Below are 15,212 nucleotides of genomic sequence, written 5' to 3' on the forward strand. Positions count from 1 at the left end.
ATAACCAAGTGCTGGCTATATCTTATTGCCATGTCATCTATATCCAGCCCAATAAACAATATGTATAGTAATCAGCTATCAGCATGTACTAATTTATTAATACTTGTCTCACATCACTCTGGCAAAGTTTCTAATAGCTTGTGTCACACCCCACTCTTGATTTACAGCTTGCTTCTTTTCTCTCTCCTCCAATGCTCCAACTAAACAAAAATATGATATTTGAACTCTTGTAGTCTGCTTAAATCATCTTATTTTACTTACTCTTATGATGATATTGTGAATAGAGCAAGAAGCGATTTCGATGTATTTATTAAGCCAATTGGAACTCGACATGCAGGCAATATTCTTGATAAAGTAACTCTCATTGGGTTTTGATTATTTTAAATGCCTATCCACAGGGTTCGAATTCTTAGATAGGAATATAGGATTACAGATAATATCTTAAGCAATATTTACCTGGTAAAGAATGAGTCAGTAACATCAAGTTCTTTTTTCGAAGGATATTATTTAACTGTCACAGTGTCTCATGTGAAAGAATTAAATTACATGAAATAACCTGTTACATTGTTGGGACTCATTTCGTGACACAGTTTTGCTCTGGCGCAAAAATTCTAGACTTTATTGCGACTCTTTTACTGAACTACAATATGAGGGGAAACAAAACTATCCCAACACACTTGCACTTCATGGAGCCCTATCAAATGGCCGTGTGTCATTGTAGCATATATCCCACACAGCCTCAAGTGCATCTTTTGCGGCCGTCTCCGAGCAGTAAGGGTTGCTCCTGAGAGATTCCAGAACACGTCTTTTGACACATTCCTTCAGAAATGCAGAAAAGGTCACAACAGACATACAAATTCATTTAGCAAAAGGAAAACATATAGAAAAACACACTCGTTAGCTAACAACTCAAGGAACCACGAGAAAACTCAAAACAATCTCAATAGTTCGTACCTCTATATTTACCTATTCTAATTAAGTTTATAACCAATTATTTTCTTGCCAACAGAAGTTTGATTGAATTGATTAGAAGAAAAGATGACGGATGTATGGAACTTGGAACCTAAAAGGACGCTATGATAGATTAGGATTGACATCAGATCACAGATAACAAAAACCATATGTAAGTTTAGGTATGAGTTCAACAAACAATACGGCAAAAGGCAGTTACTTCCAGCGCAAAAAAAGAAGAAGCAAAAGGCAGTTGCTTGCTTTGGCCACGAAAAAATAACACTTACTGGCTCATGCCCCCTGATCTTCATGAAGCCTTTCAACAATTCACGTTTGTAATGGCAATTTCCACTAAGGTGATTAGCTCGAATCTAAGAATATAGAACCACATTAGTCAATTGTCAATGTAAGTCACAACTGAGCATAAGCTTCAGTGTCACAATAACATGCTAATAACTAAAATTCATATGACAAGTACTTCGCTACCTCAGAACAAGCATGGTGAGCGCAGTTCTTCAAGTCCATGTTCTTGGTAACACAATCGTCGTAAGCATGTATTAACTCATGAATTATGGTCTGTTCTATACTATCTTGATATAGCATGTGATTACAGCAAACTTTTACCTGGAAAAAACAATTTGGTAAATCAAAGCAGTTTATGTATGAGGACGGATGGTCATTAGATAGTACTCCCTCCGTTCCATAATTCTTGTCTCAAATTTGACCAAAAATGGATGTATCTATTCCTAAAAGGTGTCTAGATACATGTAATATTTCGACAAGAATTATGGAACGGAGGGAGTACCCAACAAAAGAAGGCATCAATCACTTTACTTAAAATAGAACCCGCAAGGAAAGAAGGAAGGCCAATCAATGAATTTTGAGGGAAAACAATAATCCTTTGGACAACTGCCCTGGCTTAGCCACTAGTAATATACTCCCTCCGTCTCATATTAAGTGACTCAAATTTGCCCAAATATAAATGTATCTATACCTAAAAGGTGTCCAGATACATGTAATAGAAAGTCAGCTAATATGGGACGGAGGGAGTACTATCGAGCGAAGTTTTATCTTTAAACTCAGGTTTAACGAAGGATTTGGTCATCCCTTGTTAGTAAAAGGAAAACCATGCATTTCATAATAAGAGAACACAATAATGCACCCATATACTGAAGTCTTGTTGACAGGATTATGAACCCATAGTAACTCCTGCCAACATGTACAGAAAACAGGAACCAGCCCTGTCTACCCTTGTTCTAAATGTTGGCAAGTGAGGTGCAGACGTGAATTTGACAGGAATTTCCAAAGCCAAACTCCATGCACCTAAAACACAGATGAATTGATCTTTTTGAACACTTTCAGTACTCTAACTATCCTCACAGGTGAGGAAAGTTCATAATTTTAGTTGCTCCTTCCAGTTAAGACTTTCCAAAAACGGGCGAGTGCTGCAAGACAATTTATCTCCTCACATATCTAACATCATGGACGAATCTTGACAACCAAACACTATCCTAGTTAATCTTTTGAAAAAGCATGTTCTCAAACAACTAAAACTCTATAATTTATCAAATGCTTATAGTAGTCTGGTTTGTATTGAATTGTTATGGCTTGCGAGCAACCAAACACGCTACCTAGCTCCAACCATTGCGGCAATGCAAATCAAATTGCCAACATAAACCCTTGCGAGTGCAGTGCCAATCATATAAGCGTCCGGTTCTTCGGAACCAAGGGGCGGGGACAGGACTGGACAGGACAGGAGCAGCATACCCCTTGGCGGCTAGCGTAGCCACCAGCACTGGAGCAGATTGACGCCTTGATGATCCCCGGAAACACGGGGCATCCGGCCTTCTCCATCCGCTCCTTCAGGAACCGCACCGTCGGATCTACGCATCAAAAATTCACAAAGAGAATCAGCTATGGCGCTCACAGAACCGTCGAAAAGAAACTGCTGGAGGCGCAAAGCAAGCGCGTACGTTTGAGAGCCGAGGAGATGCCGGCGACGCACTCCTTGAACGGCATGGCGCCGGGGGTGGAGCCGGGGGAGGCGCGCGGTTGTGGCTGAGAAGCCGCCTCCACTCTGGTGGTCTCCGGCGCGACGTTGTCGCCTTCCCCGACCGCCGCCGCCGCCATTATTTTCTATCTCCGCCGGCGGCTAGGCCGGAGGGCAGAGAAGTCAGAATGGGGCTTTAGGTCTACTAGTCTTCAGATTTTTTTTTCTTTTTGAGCGAAACTAGTCTTCAGGGTTTGGGAAGCTAGGCAAGTTCAGATCTCTGGTCTGAAGTCTGAACTCTTCAGTACTGGACTGGATGGGCGGGCAGGTAACTGGGCTCAATTATATAAAGAGCACCACACACGGAACTGGGCCTAGTAGTATTGTAATTAAAACTACCCAAAAACTAGTTGTAAAAAGAATGCTCCTCTAAAAAAAGTTCTAAAAAGAATGCGATGTTCCTAAACAGAAGGATGCGCGTAAAAAAATACCACAGTAAAAGAATGGTTGTATTACCTGACAAAAGTTTTACCCAAGGACGAAGATCACTGTTAGATCATTTAGACTACCTCCCACAGTCCAGCCCACGCATGAGCCACGAGGGCATCAAGAACTGTAATGCTCGAGCAACATTCCCTAAAAAAATGATCGGGTAACAAATGTATAGATGACGAAGATCTTCGTATGTAGAGGTTATATTGTTGCCATAGTACTACGCATGGTCTGATATAAAGCATACCCTCCTAATAATTCAGCCTTAAAATATCTATCTGTTCCCAAAGACCAATTCCTAAACAGTCTGTTCCTAAACATGACAGGAATACTTCAAGGTGGTAGGAGAGCGAATGTCAAAGAAAAAAGTGACACCAAGAGAGGCACTCCAAGTAGATAGGGTGTATTGATTCTTCATCATCACGAAAGCAATATTTTCTGCTATCATTGTACTCATGTTTTGTGAAGTTATTCTTACTCATAAAAATGACTCTCGATCCATGACGATATTAAGAGAAAATTTCTTTTTTTTTAGGGTGGGGATGTACCGCAACACAACCTTTTTTTTCTTTTTCTCTTTCTAGTGCATACATTTCCATATCATTTTTTTCCGCAGGTGGATTATTGAGTCGACTGAGATCGACGAAGCCTGCGACTCAGCTTGTTTTGGAGTTGCAGGGATATAATGATTCGCATCAACTGCGTACCAAAAGCCAGCGACAATTCAAGAAAATGAAGTGTATCCAATGTAGTGTACCATGCGATCTTATAGAGAGACATGGGCAATTCGACTTAGAGTACATAAGTCAAATTGATCTAGCGGTTGAGATCTTAATTGAACCTGATGGTACCCAGATCCAAAATTCCTAACACAGCAGAACTGAATCATCTTTACTTCTCCTAAATATATGTTCACCATGACATCTCCAGTCTCCACAATAAACTCCAAAGCCTAAGGTCAAGGATTTCATATATATTTGGTGCGTCACATATGGTTTTCACCTTTTTGATGCAAAAGGGGGAATACATTTCATATGTCCCTATGTGGCATTACTTAATTGATAAAAGTATATTTTTGGTTCATCAATTGGCAGCATAGTTTAGAAACAATCCATCAACTCGAAACCGTATATATTTGGTCTCTCGATTGGCGAAACCGGATACTTGCAATTTTTGTACCTGCGGATTTGACTGGTCTTGAGTTCACGAACCATTTCTAGGGTGAACTTGACGCCATCATGGCATCCGACGTGAAATTTTATGGGGAAACCTTTCCACGTGGAGTAAAAAAGTAGTCACCATTCAAATCCGGATGAAAACGGACCAAAAGTATCCAGGCGGTGGCGGCTCTATTGTTGTCTGGCTGATAGCGGCCGGCAACGCAACATACAACGCGTGACGAAGAGAGGCTACGAAAAAACTAGTATGCTCAACACGGGCTCGAGAGGGAGGCGAAGGTCGGGGCCGAGGTAAGGCGTTGTAGGGCGGCTAAATCAATGCTCCGAGGAACTTACTATCTGAAACACTCGAGTAAATCACTAGTCCCTCAACAAAGTTGTCATCATTCATTAAAACCCATACAGGGGTAAGGTTTTCCTTTCACAACCTCTTTATATTCATTGCGTCATCCGCTGCCTCCGACGCCGCCAAGAAATCACCGCGCTCCCCCAGAAGATCCGGCAAGCCCATCACCCTCGCCAGGAAGCGTTGGGCCGGTCTCGATATCGGGCTGGAGCAGGTCCTCGCCGACCGTTGCCAGCCGGGAGGAGATGGAGATTGTCGCCAACGAGGAGTCGGAGCCGGGGAGCTCAGACAAGGATGAAGAACCTCATCAAGAGGAGGGCGGGGAGTTGGTGCTCTGATGCGGAGATGCAAACCCTCATCTGCATCTCCTCCCTCTCCAAGTGAGCCAGGGAGCTTGCAGTCCAGGCCACGTCCGACTTCAAAGTTCTGGTGAGGAGTTCGGGTCTTTTGTTAGGTTTAGTGCTAGGTTAATGTTCATGACAGCTGGATCAACGGCACTAACCTCAAATCAATTTCCCCTAGGCTTTTCAAAGTGGCCACCGGTAAAAAGAAAAACGAGTTACACTTATAATTGGATCCGTGCGCTCGGCGGAAGCTCGTCAATTTCGCTTTGCCTCGTTGAGATTATTGATGTAATTCAACTGCAGCCTCTGCATGTGGCGGATGAAATCTCCTGAAAGTCGACAGCTAATGGAGTATACACAGCGGCTTCAACATATCAGACGTGTGGACCATGTTTCAGGAAACTTTCTCACGGCTGACAATTTTGCGTGCAGAGCACACATAACTCCTCGTGGTCCCAACACCTTGCCGCAAAATTGTCAGGACAGTATTCATATCCATTTATTTACTTGTCGTGATATTACATGCATCTAAATGTTTTTTAAACATAGATACATTCATATTTGAACGAATTTGAGACAAGTAATATGAATCGGAGAGAGTACCACAGTATTACCGTACGCGCCAGTTGCGATATATGCATGGCTTGATCGATGAGTGCTCAATCCTCGGAGCACGCAAGGATGCCAACTGGGGCACGCCTTTGGAATCAATCACGTTCTCGTTAAGTAAACAAAGTTGTCACTTGTCACAATATTTGCCAGACTTCTTTTTTTGAGAATAAATTTGCCAGAGACTTTGTAACCTGATCACTTTCAGCCACAATTAATGTGATCTACTCAAGTCACTGAACAGAGTTATTTCCTCGGGTAGTGCATGTTTTAAGGAGGAATCTTTGTGGAGAGCTAGCTGTCATGTGGTCTGAATGAACTACATGCTAGCTCTCTGCCTTGATATTCAACTGACTGAAGAAAAGGACAAGCTCTCGTGGTCGATCACTAGGAGCTAAATTCCATTTTTACCATTGACGGATTATAAAAAAATCCTAGTAGTTGCACCGCACCAAGCCAGCAGATCTCTTAAATCGCCGGTTTTTAAAACGTTTATACGGTTTACCTAAAAATGGTTTCAATTTGGTCCGGACAGAACATAAATCTAAAACAAGCACCATCAATTTTAAAAAACTAGACGACACTAGATTTCGAAAATAGAATTCATCAACTAGTTCATAATCCACCGTGGTTCGACAACATACATTTTATCTTCAATCTAAACATTAACCTAGCAAGGTGTTGGGACCACGAGGAGTTATGTGTGCTCTGCAATCATGCATCTGAGACCATTGGCCACCTTTGCAGAATTTGCCCTTTCACTATGTAGGCTTAGGATTTGGTGAGGCTCTGGTTTGCTGATTCCCCGTCCAGAATCGAGACCACCTCATCTGTCGATGAATGGTGGGAGCATGAAGCCATAAAGGGATATTTCGACGGCCTAATCATTTATACCTGTTGGAACGTGTGGAAGGAGAGAAATCACCGTATTTTTCAGCATCAAGACAGGGATGAGGAGCGTGTTGTTTTTATTTGTTACGAGGAGTTTCAGGCGTTCAGGATGGCCATGAGACCGTCAATCGTAGGTGTTCAAATTTTGCGTGAGTAGTTCATTGTTGTGTGTGGTCTTTTTTTGTTCTAGCTTTGACCCGTTTAACAAAAGCTAGATGTATTCATTTTCTTCTTAATTTAACGTCAGAGCTCCTTAACCTTAATGTTATAGCTCTCCCTCTTCCCCCCACCGACGGTTGTGGGTTTTTTCAAGGTTAGCTGTCGTCGCAGCACTTTTCTGACGATGGATACAGAATTACAGATATGTTCGATAATGTCGGGGAAAACGAAAAGCTTCTTGCCGTCAAGTCCCTCGCAAACAACCTAGCTTATTCACCAACTGCAACGGCGGGGTAGGAGGCGGAAGAACTCGAGGAGGAAGAAGACGAGGGAAATACTAGAATAGAACTCGGGGAGAGAAAATGGAACAGGATATTCGAAGCATTGTGGAACCCAAGTGGCCCACTGGTAACAGGATTGAAATACTGCCGCGATGTTGGAAATGCGGGATACTCGCAAGTGTATATATACCCCAAGCCAATAATATATAATACGAAATCCCTGATCACGAATCTTTGCGAACCAGCCAATAATAATACTGAGAACTAAACTAAATTCTAAAGACACGACCCCTTGATCGATCAAAACGCTGCAAGTATGATATATTTTTTATTTCCTCTTGCAGATGAGGCTTTCTGGCACACAGATGAGAGACAGACACAGTAGGAGATCTGAAGGCTCCGCTGCTGCTTGCCGGGCTGCCGGAACGCATGCAATGCAACCTTAAAATAAGGCGCCGGCCGGAGACTGATCGAAAGACTAGCGTTGCAGCAGGCCAAATTAAATCGATCGATGACGGCCAGGTCGCCGGCGCCGGTAGTGATGTTGCTGCTTCTGCTGGCCACCATGGCGTCGTCGTCGTTTGTGGGAGCACGAGCAGTAGTTGAACCAGAGGAGGCGATTGGGATGCCCAACTGCGACATTACCTGCGGCGACCTGAAGGTGCCGTACCCGTTCGGCATGGGCCCGTCCAGGTGCTACTGGCCTGGCTTCAAGATCACCTGCGACCACCGCACCGGCAAACACCCACGGCTGCTTCTCGCCAACAACGGCAACAACGGCACCCTCCAACAACAACAACTCCAAGTCCAGGAGCTCTACTTGACGTATCCCTTCCTGCTAGTGACACGCAGCCCCGCCGCCGGCGGCACCATCGACGGCATGCCCTTCAAGCTGTGGAGCGGCAAGAACCAGCTGACCCTGACTGGCTGCAACGTCCGGGCGACGCTCAAGAACGGCACGCCACCATGGCCAGCTGCTCCTCCGTCTGCGAGACCTACGAGACCACCACGGCGCCCTACGCCCTCACGCGCGACTCACTGCCGATGCCATGCTCCGGCACTCACTGCTGCCAGGCCGACATCATCGTCAACCGCCAGCATCGTCGTCGTCGTCTTCTTCGCCGCCAGCAGCTCGGCTACCTCACGTCCTACCATGTCGAGCTCACGTACCTGAGCTGGAACCGCCGCTCCGACGAGGCGCGGGTCCCCACTCGCGTCTTCCTCGCCGACAAGGGGTGGTTCGAGCATGTCTGGCTCGCTTCCAACGAAACAACGACGGCCACAGCAGAAGATCATTATCAGGTGCCCATTTGGCTGCAATGGGAGGTCGTCGGCGACGGCGTGGAGCCGGCTTACCGGCGCAACACCACGGCTTACCGGTGCCCCGAGGAAGCAGCTGCCAGAGTCTGCAAGAGCAAACACAGCGCCTGCCGCAAGGGTACAATTGGCTACACTTGCTCCTGTCATGAAGGTTTCCAGGGAAATCCCTATGTCACCCACGGCTGCAAAGGTATTACCTTCTTTTCATGAGTGTCCTTTAGAAATATATAGCAAAACCGTTTTTTAATTATTTCCCCCTCTTTTTCTAGAATTAATATATACATACTCCTTGATTTATGTCTGTCATTCCCTGCAATTGGACTAGATTAGCTAGTAACTATACTAATTTGAGACCACGAAAATGACTATGAACATGCCGCAGATCGTTGCTACTACCGTGATTTAAACGATTCAGCCAACAACTGCACGTGCCCGCTAGGAGCCCAAGGCAACCCTTACCGGCCTGACGGCTGCACCGGTCTCGTCACACATCAGTAAAACTTATCTATTATTACTTTCTAATAAATTGGAGTTAGTGATGATTGCCACGGACGCGGTAGGTCAACTTTGTTGAAATTACAACAAATATGTCACTTCCTGTTATTTCCTCTCCTTCCCGTTTTATTCATGATTCTTCCTCCTCCACCTTACTACCGACGCCACCGCACCCATGTGAGCCCATGCCCGAGCCTCCCCCTCCACCCCCAGCCCGATGTCTCCTCCTCCGTCTTACAACCGAGGCCAACCGACGCCACGGCACTCCGAGCAAAGCCGTCACATCGCCGCCCGCTTCACCTGTTCTCCCACTACCTCCGCCGCCGCCAGCCGCCGGACTTGTGGGAGATGGCGGACCTTGACGGCGCCATGAGCTACTTGCTTCATTATGCCCGTCGCGTCAACTCCTCACTAGACCTCGCAACTCGGTGCAGCCGCATGACCGCATCCCCCAGCGCCCTAAGCGTCCCGACCTTCCCAGCCTTCGCCAACACCTGCGCACCCCCTTGCAGCTGATTCCAGCCACCGTGTTCCATAGCAAAGCACGGGCACACCTGCTAGTACTAGTGAGGCTTCCATTTTCATTTTCACTATACAACAACAACATATATACGGAGTACTTGATACTCTATATGCACTAGCATTATTAAGATTTTTGATTGGCTCAGATTTTGAATTGTGCGCCTCCAAGTTTTTGCATATTAATTTGAATTCTGGGTGATGAACTAGTTCAAATGGTGGTGGTCTCACATTTTCCTGAGTTCAAAAGGTTCCAAAAAAGTTGAAAACTAGTTCAAACTAGCCATAATTTGAATTTGAAACTACTCTGCCACTGGAACACAAGTTCATTAGTACAAAACAGGCTATAGGTGACCACCATCAGTGGTGGGTATTAGGAACCCGCCACTGATGACCCCCTATCAGTGTCGGGTCCAAAAATCCAGCCACCGATGGCTCCCTCGAGAACCCACAAAAAAAAACGACCCATCAATGGCGGCTCCTCCAAAATACGCCACTGATAACCCCCTATCAGTGGCTATGCTATCATTGGTGGTTTTACCTCCAAAACCCACCACTGATGACACACCTATCCGTGGCGGTTTTTAATTAAAAACCCGCCACTAATACCCTCCTAAAGACCGCTGAAATTTGAAAAAAAATTCATAACTAATTCATAAAAAATCAAATAAATGTGATTTTTTTTCTAAAGTTAGATCTTGCCATGCCAAACAATATTACCAAATATACATAAAAAAAATTTGGTTTAAAAAATGATTTTCCATTTTCTAAATGCAAAAAATAAAGTATTTTATGAAGCAAGTACAATTGTTATGTCTCAAAATGGCCCTTATCCAATTTCCACACGAAGTAGACCATATTTCATTGCTAGTGTCCAAAACTTTGGAATTTTCTAGCTTTTTAGCAACTTTTTTCCGTTTAAATGAATTTCTTGTTATTTCCCAAAAGTTATTCAAATTTGAACTACAAGTGTGTGATAGTTCGTTCCAATTTTTTTTCCAAAAAATCATTTTAAAGTACCCAAGTAAGATTCAAAGAGGGTGTTGAAATATTCAACACCTTGCCATGATAAGATGTGCCGACAATTTTCACCTCATCTTAAAAAAAAGTCAAACAATATTAAAAAAAGTCAAAAAAGTAGGTTATTTAGCATGGAGTCCTTATATGCGGTACTAGTTGACATGAAAAATGATAAACTTGAATTTTGACAATTGTTAAAAAAAAACCCTTCACAAAATAGCTTATCAGGTATGAATGTTTATGTCCTTGAAGCCAAATGACCAAAATACTAGTCATTTCTATGTTTTAGTTTATGATAACGTTCTCATTTTTTGCACAAAGGTGCGTCTTGCAGTGCCAAACAATGTCGCCAAAGAGATTTACAAATTTCCTTGTTTTATAGTTGTAAAGACAAAAAAAACCAAAATTTCAGGACCATCACAATTTGACCCGCATGGGTCTAAAATAAAAGACGGGGAACCTGCGTGCTTGCATGCGATTGGTGGAGCATTGCAGCCATTGGATCGATGACATGTCTCGCCCAAGGCCGTTGATCTCCCCCTCTCTGCTCCCATTCTCATTCTCCTGGATCGACCCCTTCTCTCTGCTCACATCCCGAATTCCCGAGTGACCATCGATCTCCCCACCTCCCTTCCGAGCAGCAATCTCTCCCTCCTCCCCACCTCTCTCTTCTCCCTGCCTCGGCAACGCAGGCAACCGCCGCCCTCCTCCCTGCCTCGTCCGCCTGATCCCGCTGCCACCGGATTGCCTCGGCCCCGCCCTTCGTCGCCGGATCCTCCTCCGCCCGACGGCCGGCCCTCCCGCCGCCACTGGATCCGCCGCCGCCGGATCCCGTGCACAGGAGGGTGAAGGTCTACTCGGAACTCCCCCCTCCTGTCTCTCGGTTCATCTCTCTCTGTCTTTCTAACTCTCCCGGATCTGTCTCTTTCAGTCTGCAGAAGAGTTTGCCGCCGGCATGGAGTTCCGAGCTCGCGGCGGGCGTGGAGACGAGTTCGTCGCCGGCGTGTAGAGGAGGTCCCCGCCGCTGCCTCCTGCCTCCTCCACTCGGGGTCCCCATGCCGTGGGTGTGCCACAAAATAACGGTGTACTCCAGCAAATTTTCTAATTAATTAATATCACTTTTGGTCAGAAATTAAAATTATTATAATCATTCTCCACCCTGAATTTTCCTGGGATTTCCTTAATCGGTTTATGTATTTTTATTTGAATTAAAATGATTAAGGGATATTGGATTTAAGAGAGGGATTTTGATAATCAGATTTTTATAGATTTCTAGTTTCTTATTTGATGATTTCTTATATCTAGACAAGATAGATGAGAGAGATCATTAAGATTGGATTCATGATGAGAAACTAGACAAGTAGTATTCAAGTTCATAAGGTTTTGAAACTCCACATAAAGGCATCAGTTAAGATTCTTCAAATAAATCGAAGAAAAAATAATAATTCCAAATGAACCTCCAATAAAGTTTTTGGAAAATGGTAATTTTTATTTTTATTAAAGAAAAAATTGTTAACAATTGAGAAACCATCTCAAATAAGTTATTAAAGACAAAAGAAATTAAAATAGAGGAAAATAATAATTAATTAAATAGAATTATTTGTCTTTCATTTGGAGATAGACGACTTCTCTATCGCATTTGCGAAGGCCAATATGCTGGTTTATTGAAGACAAAAAGGAAAGAAATTAAAGACCTTTATTTTTTGTTTTGAATGCTCCGGCCATGCAGGTGGGTGCCAACATTCTTGCGGGAACGTGTCGGTGCCGTACCCATTCGGCGTGGGCCAGGGCCATGGCTGCTACCGGGAAGGGTTCAATCTCACGTGCAACGACACAGGCCACGAGCCACCGCGGCTGTTCCTGGACAAGAAGATGACGATGCAAGTCTTGGAGATCTCAATCCAGAACAACACGGCACGCGTCCTCGACACCCGCGTTAGCGCCAGCGGGATCTGGAGGCCAACGGATGGCACCAGCACCAACACCACCACGGGGGGCGACAAGGAAAACTTCTTCTTCACATTCAACACGGACCAAGAGATGATGCCTTACTCCCTGTCGACCCGCAACGAGTTCATCCTTACTGGGTGCAACCTGATGGCAGAGCTGAGCCGGGCAAGCGACGGGAGCATCCTCAGCGTCTGCGCCTCCAAGAAGCACCAGCAGTGCAACGGCATGGGCTGCTGCAGGTCGCGCATCTCCACGTACAACAAAAGCAACATGCCCTCTCAGTTCATCTGCAAATGGAAATGGTTCAACAAGGGCCACGGTGACGACGGCGAATCGCCGCCCGCCTACGCGTTCATCGCGGAGGAGGGGTGGTTCAAGCAGGGGCGGGTGGAGGAGGAGGGGTGGTGGTTCCATCAGGATCAGGGCCCCGACAAGGACAGCAAGCTTCTGCTCCAGGTTCCCATTCTTCTCCAGTGGGAAGTATTCTCCAGCAGTGCTGCTGCTCACGACATCATCAAGTCTTGTTCCCGTTCGGATTGTCATTGTCCGCGGGAGGTGTCCGCCAGCCTCTGCAAAAGCAAGCACAGTTACTGCAAACGAGGAAGCAGAGGCGGCTATACCTGCCACTGCAGCAAGGGCTACGACTCTGAAGCGGACGCCAACCCGTACGTCTCCGGCGGATGCCGAGGTTAGTTTGTTGATTAATTTGCACTATATAATTATTATTTCCTCTAATACGCGCACAGTACAATATGTTATTAATTGCTCTGCCCCTTTTATATATCTCCAGGTCGCAACAATTTCGCTACTACAGGTGAGCAATTTCAATACTGGGGATCTCGCAGTCGCAGGCGCCGCTCCTGCTGTCTTTTCAGTATTTCCCTAGCTTCCCAGAAACATATACTCGTATTCTAATTTCAATCCACTCAAACTCTTAACAAATTTCTCCTTTCTAATGTCATTAACTCTCAATATATGCACAGATTACTTGACTTACTTCGTTGCTTAGCAAGTGTAGATATATCAATCGAGGTTATGACACACGCACGCACGCACGGCACACGCAAGCACCCATGCACCCCCCCACCCACCCACCCCCCCCCCCCCCCTACACACACACACGCACACACGCACACGCACAATAAATTAATCCTAATATTTTTCAGGTAAATACATCACTATAGTAGTTGCTATTGGGGCGGGTGTCATACTTTCCCTTTTCACTGCATCCTCCGTTTCGAAAAAGCTCAAACACCGAAGAGCGCAAATATTGAAGCGACAGTTCTTTGAGAATAACCGTGGGCAATTGTTGCGGCATTTGGTATCTCAAAGAGCTGATATTGCAGAAAGAATGATCATAACCTTGGAAGAGATAGAGAAGGCCACAAACAACTTTGATAAAGCACGTGAACTTGGTGGTGGAGGCCATGGCACGGTTTACAAAGGGATCTTATCCGACCTCCATGTCGTAGCCATCAAGAAACCAAAGATGGTGGTTCAAAAGGAGATTGATGAGTTTATTAACGAGGTTGCTATCCTGTCACAAATCAACCATAGAAATGTGGTGAAACTCTATGGTTGTTGCCTTGAAACACAAGTTCCTCTATTGGTCTACGAGTTCATATCCAATGGTACCCTTTATGAGCATCTTCACACAGGTGAATCAAGATCTTTGTCATGGGACGATAGGCTGCGGATAGCAGTTGAAACAGCTAAATCTCTAGCTTATCTTCACTCAACAGCTTCAGTACCTATCATTCATAGAGATATCAAATCAGTTAACATACTTTTGGATGATACTTTGACAGCAAAGGTAGCCGACTTTGGAGCTTCAAGGTACGTTCCGGTGGATAGATCGGCTGTAACAACAATGGTGCAAGGCACAATAGGATATCTGGACCCCATGTACTTCTACACACAGCGTCTCACGGAGAAGAGCGATGTTTACAGTTTTGGCGTCGTTCTTGTTGAACTGTTGACTAGAAAGAAGCCATTTTCATACATGTCACCTGAAGATGATGGTCTCGTTGCACATTTTGCTACCTTGTTTGCAGAAGGCAATTTGTTGCAGATACTAGACCCACAAGTTGTGGACGAGGGAGGCAAAGAACTGGAAGCAGTTGCGACACTTGCAGTAACATGTGTAAAATTAAGTGGAGAGGATCGCCCGGTCATGAGGCAAGTGGAGTTGACTCTTGAAGCCATTCGAGCATCCAATCAGGGTGTGTCAGCTAACAGTGGTTGAGGGAGTTGAGGAGAATGGTATTGTGATCAATTGTCCACAAACTGAAGATCAAATAACCACCGAAGAATCGTCCAGACAATTCAGTATGGAAGAAGAGATGATGTTATCTTCAAGGTATCCTTGGTGATTTGTTGCCTACCGAGTTCAAAATGGTTTATTTCTGATGTTAGATTCCTTTGTGTTCTGTTAATTAAAACATTCTGTGTTTAATATCTGATGTTAGATTCCTTTTCGTTCAGTCCATTGCCACACATTTTGCCCGTGGTCCCTTTTTAACTGATGGCACCTTCGTATCGTGTGTTCCCGGGAAATGCAAGTTGTAAATTTTATGCTACTCATCATCTGGCACTCGCTAATATTGAGCGCCACTAATAGTCGGGAAGCTACACAACTCACAAATAAAATGTACCATATATAAAAAT

General features: G+C 44.8%; 1 protein-coding gene and 1 pseudogene across 1 annotated transcript; one reads left to right on the forward strand and one right to left on the reverse strand.

The window, feature by feature from the left end:
* Positions 1-467: 467 nt before the first annotated feature.
* LOC100837076 (mitochondrial inner membrane protease ATP23) lies at positions 468-3,193 on the reverse strand. The gene is made up of 5 exons (XM_003569008.4): positions 2,925-3,193; positions 2,719-2,834; positions 1,438-1,575; positions 1,239-1,322; positions 468-819 (listed from the first exon to the last, which is right to left on the reverse strand). The coding sequence occupies exons 1-5, from the start codon at positions 3,079-3,081 to the stop codon at positions 685-687; spliced, it is 630 nt and encodes a 209-aa protein (XP_003569056.1). The 5' UTR covers positions 3,082-3,193; the 3' UTR covers positions 468-684.
* A 4,613-nt stretch (positions 3,194-7,806) lies between these two features.
* LOC100827765 lies at positions 7,807-15,085 on the forward strand (annotated as a pseudogene).
* Positions 15,086-15,212: the final 127 nt, after the last annotated feature.

Source organism: Brachypodium distachyon, chromosome 2 (assembly GCF_000005505.3).
Source record: "Brachypodium distachyon strain Bd21 chromosome 2, Brachypodium_distachyon_v3.0, whole genome shotgun sequence".
Taxonomy (NCBI): Eukaryota; Viridiplantae; Streptophyta; class Magnoliopsida; order Poales; family Poaceae; genus Brachypodium; species Brachypodium distachyon.

What these genes read in the sequence shown, in the direction of transcription:
- LOC100837076 (XM_003569008.4), bottom strand. Translation starts at nt 3,081, where the DNA reads ATGGCGGCGGCGGCGGTCGGGGAAGGCGACAACGTCGCGCCGGAGACC. An exon ending in CTCACCATGCTTGTTCTGAG is followed by an intron (nt 1,323 to 1,437) that starts GTAGCGAAGTAC and finishes CTATATTCTTAG; the next exon opens with ATTCGAGCTAATCACCTTAG. An exon ending in AGATCAGGGGGCATGAGCCA is followed by an intron (nt 820 to 1,238) that starts GTAAGTGTTATT and finishes GCATTTCTGAAG; the next exon opens with GAATGTGTCAAAAGACGTGT.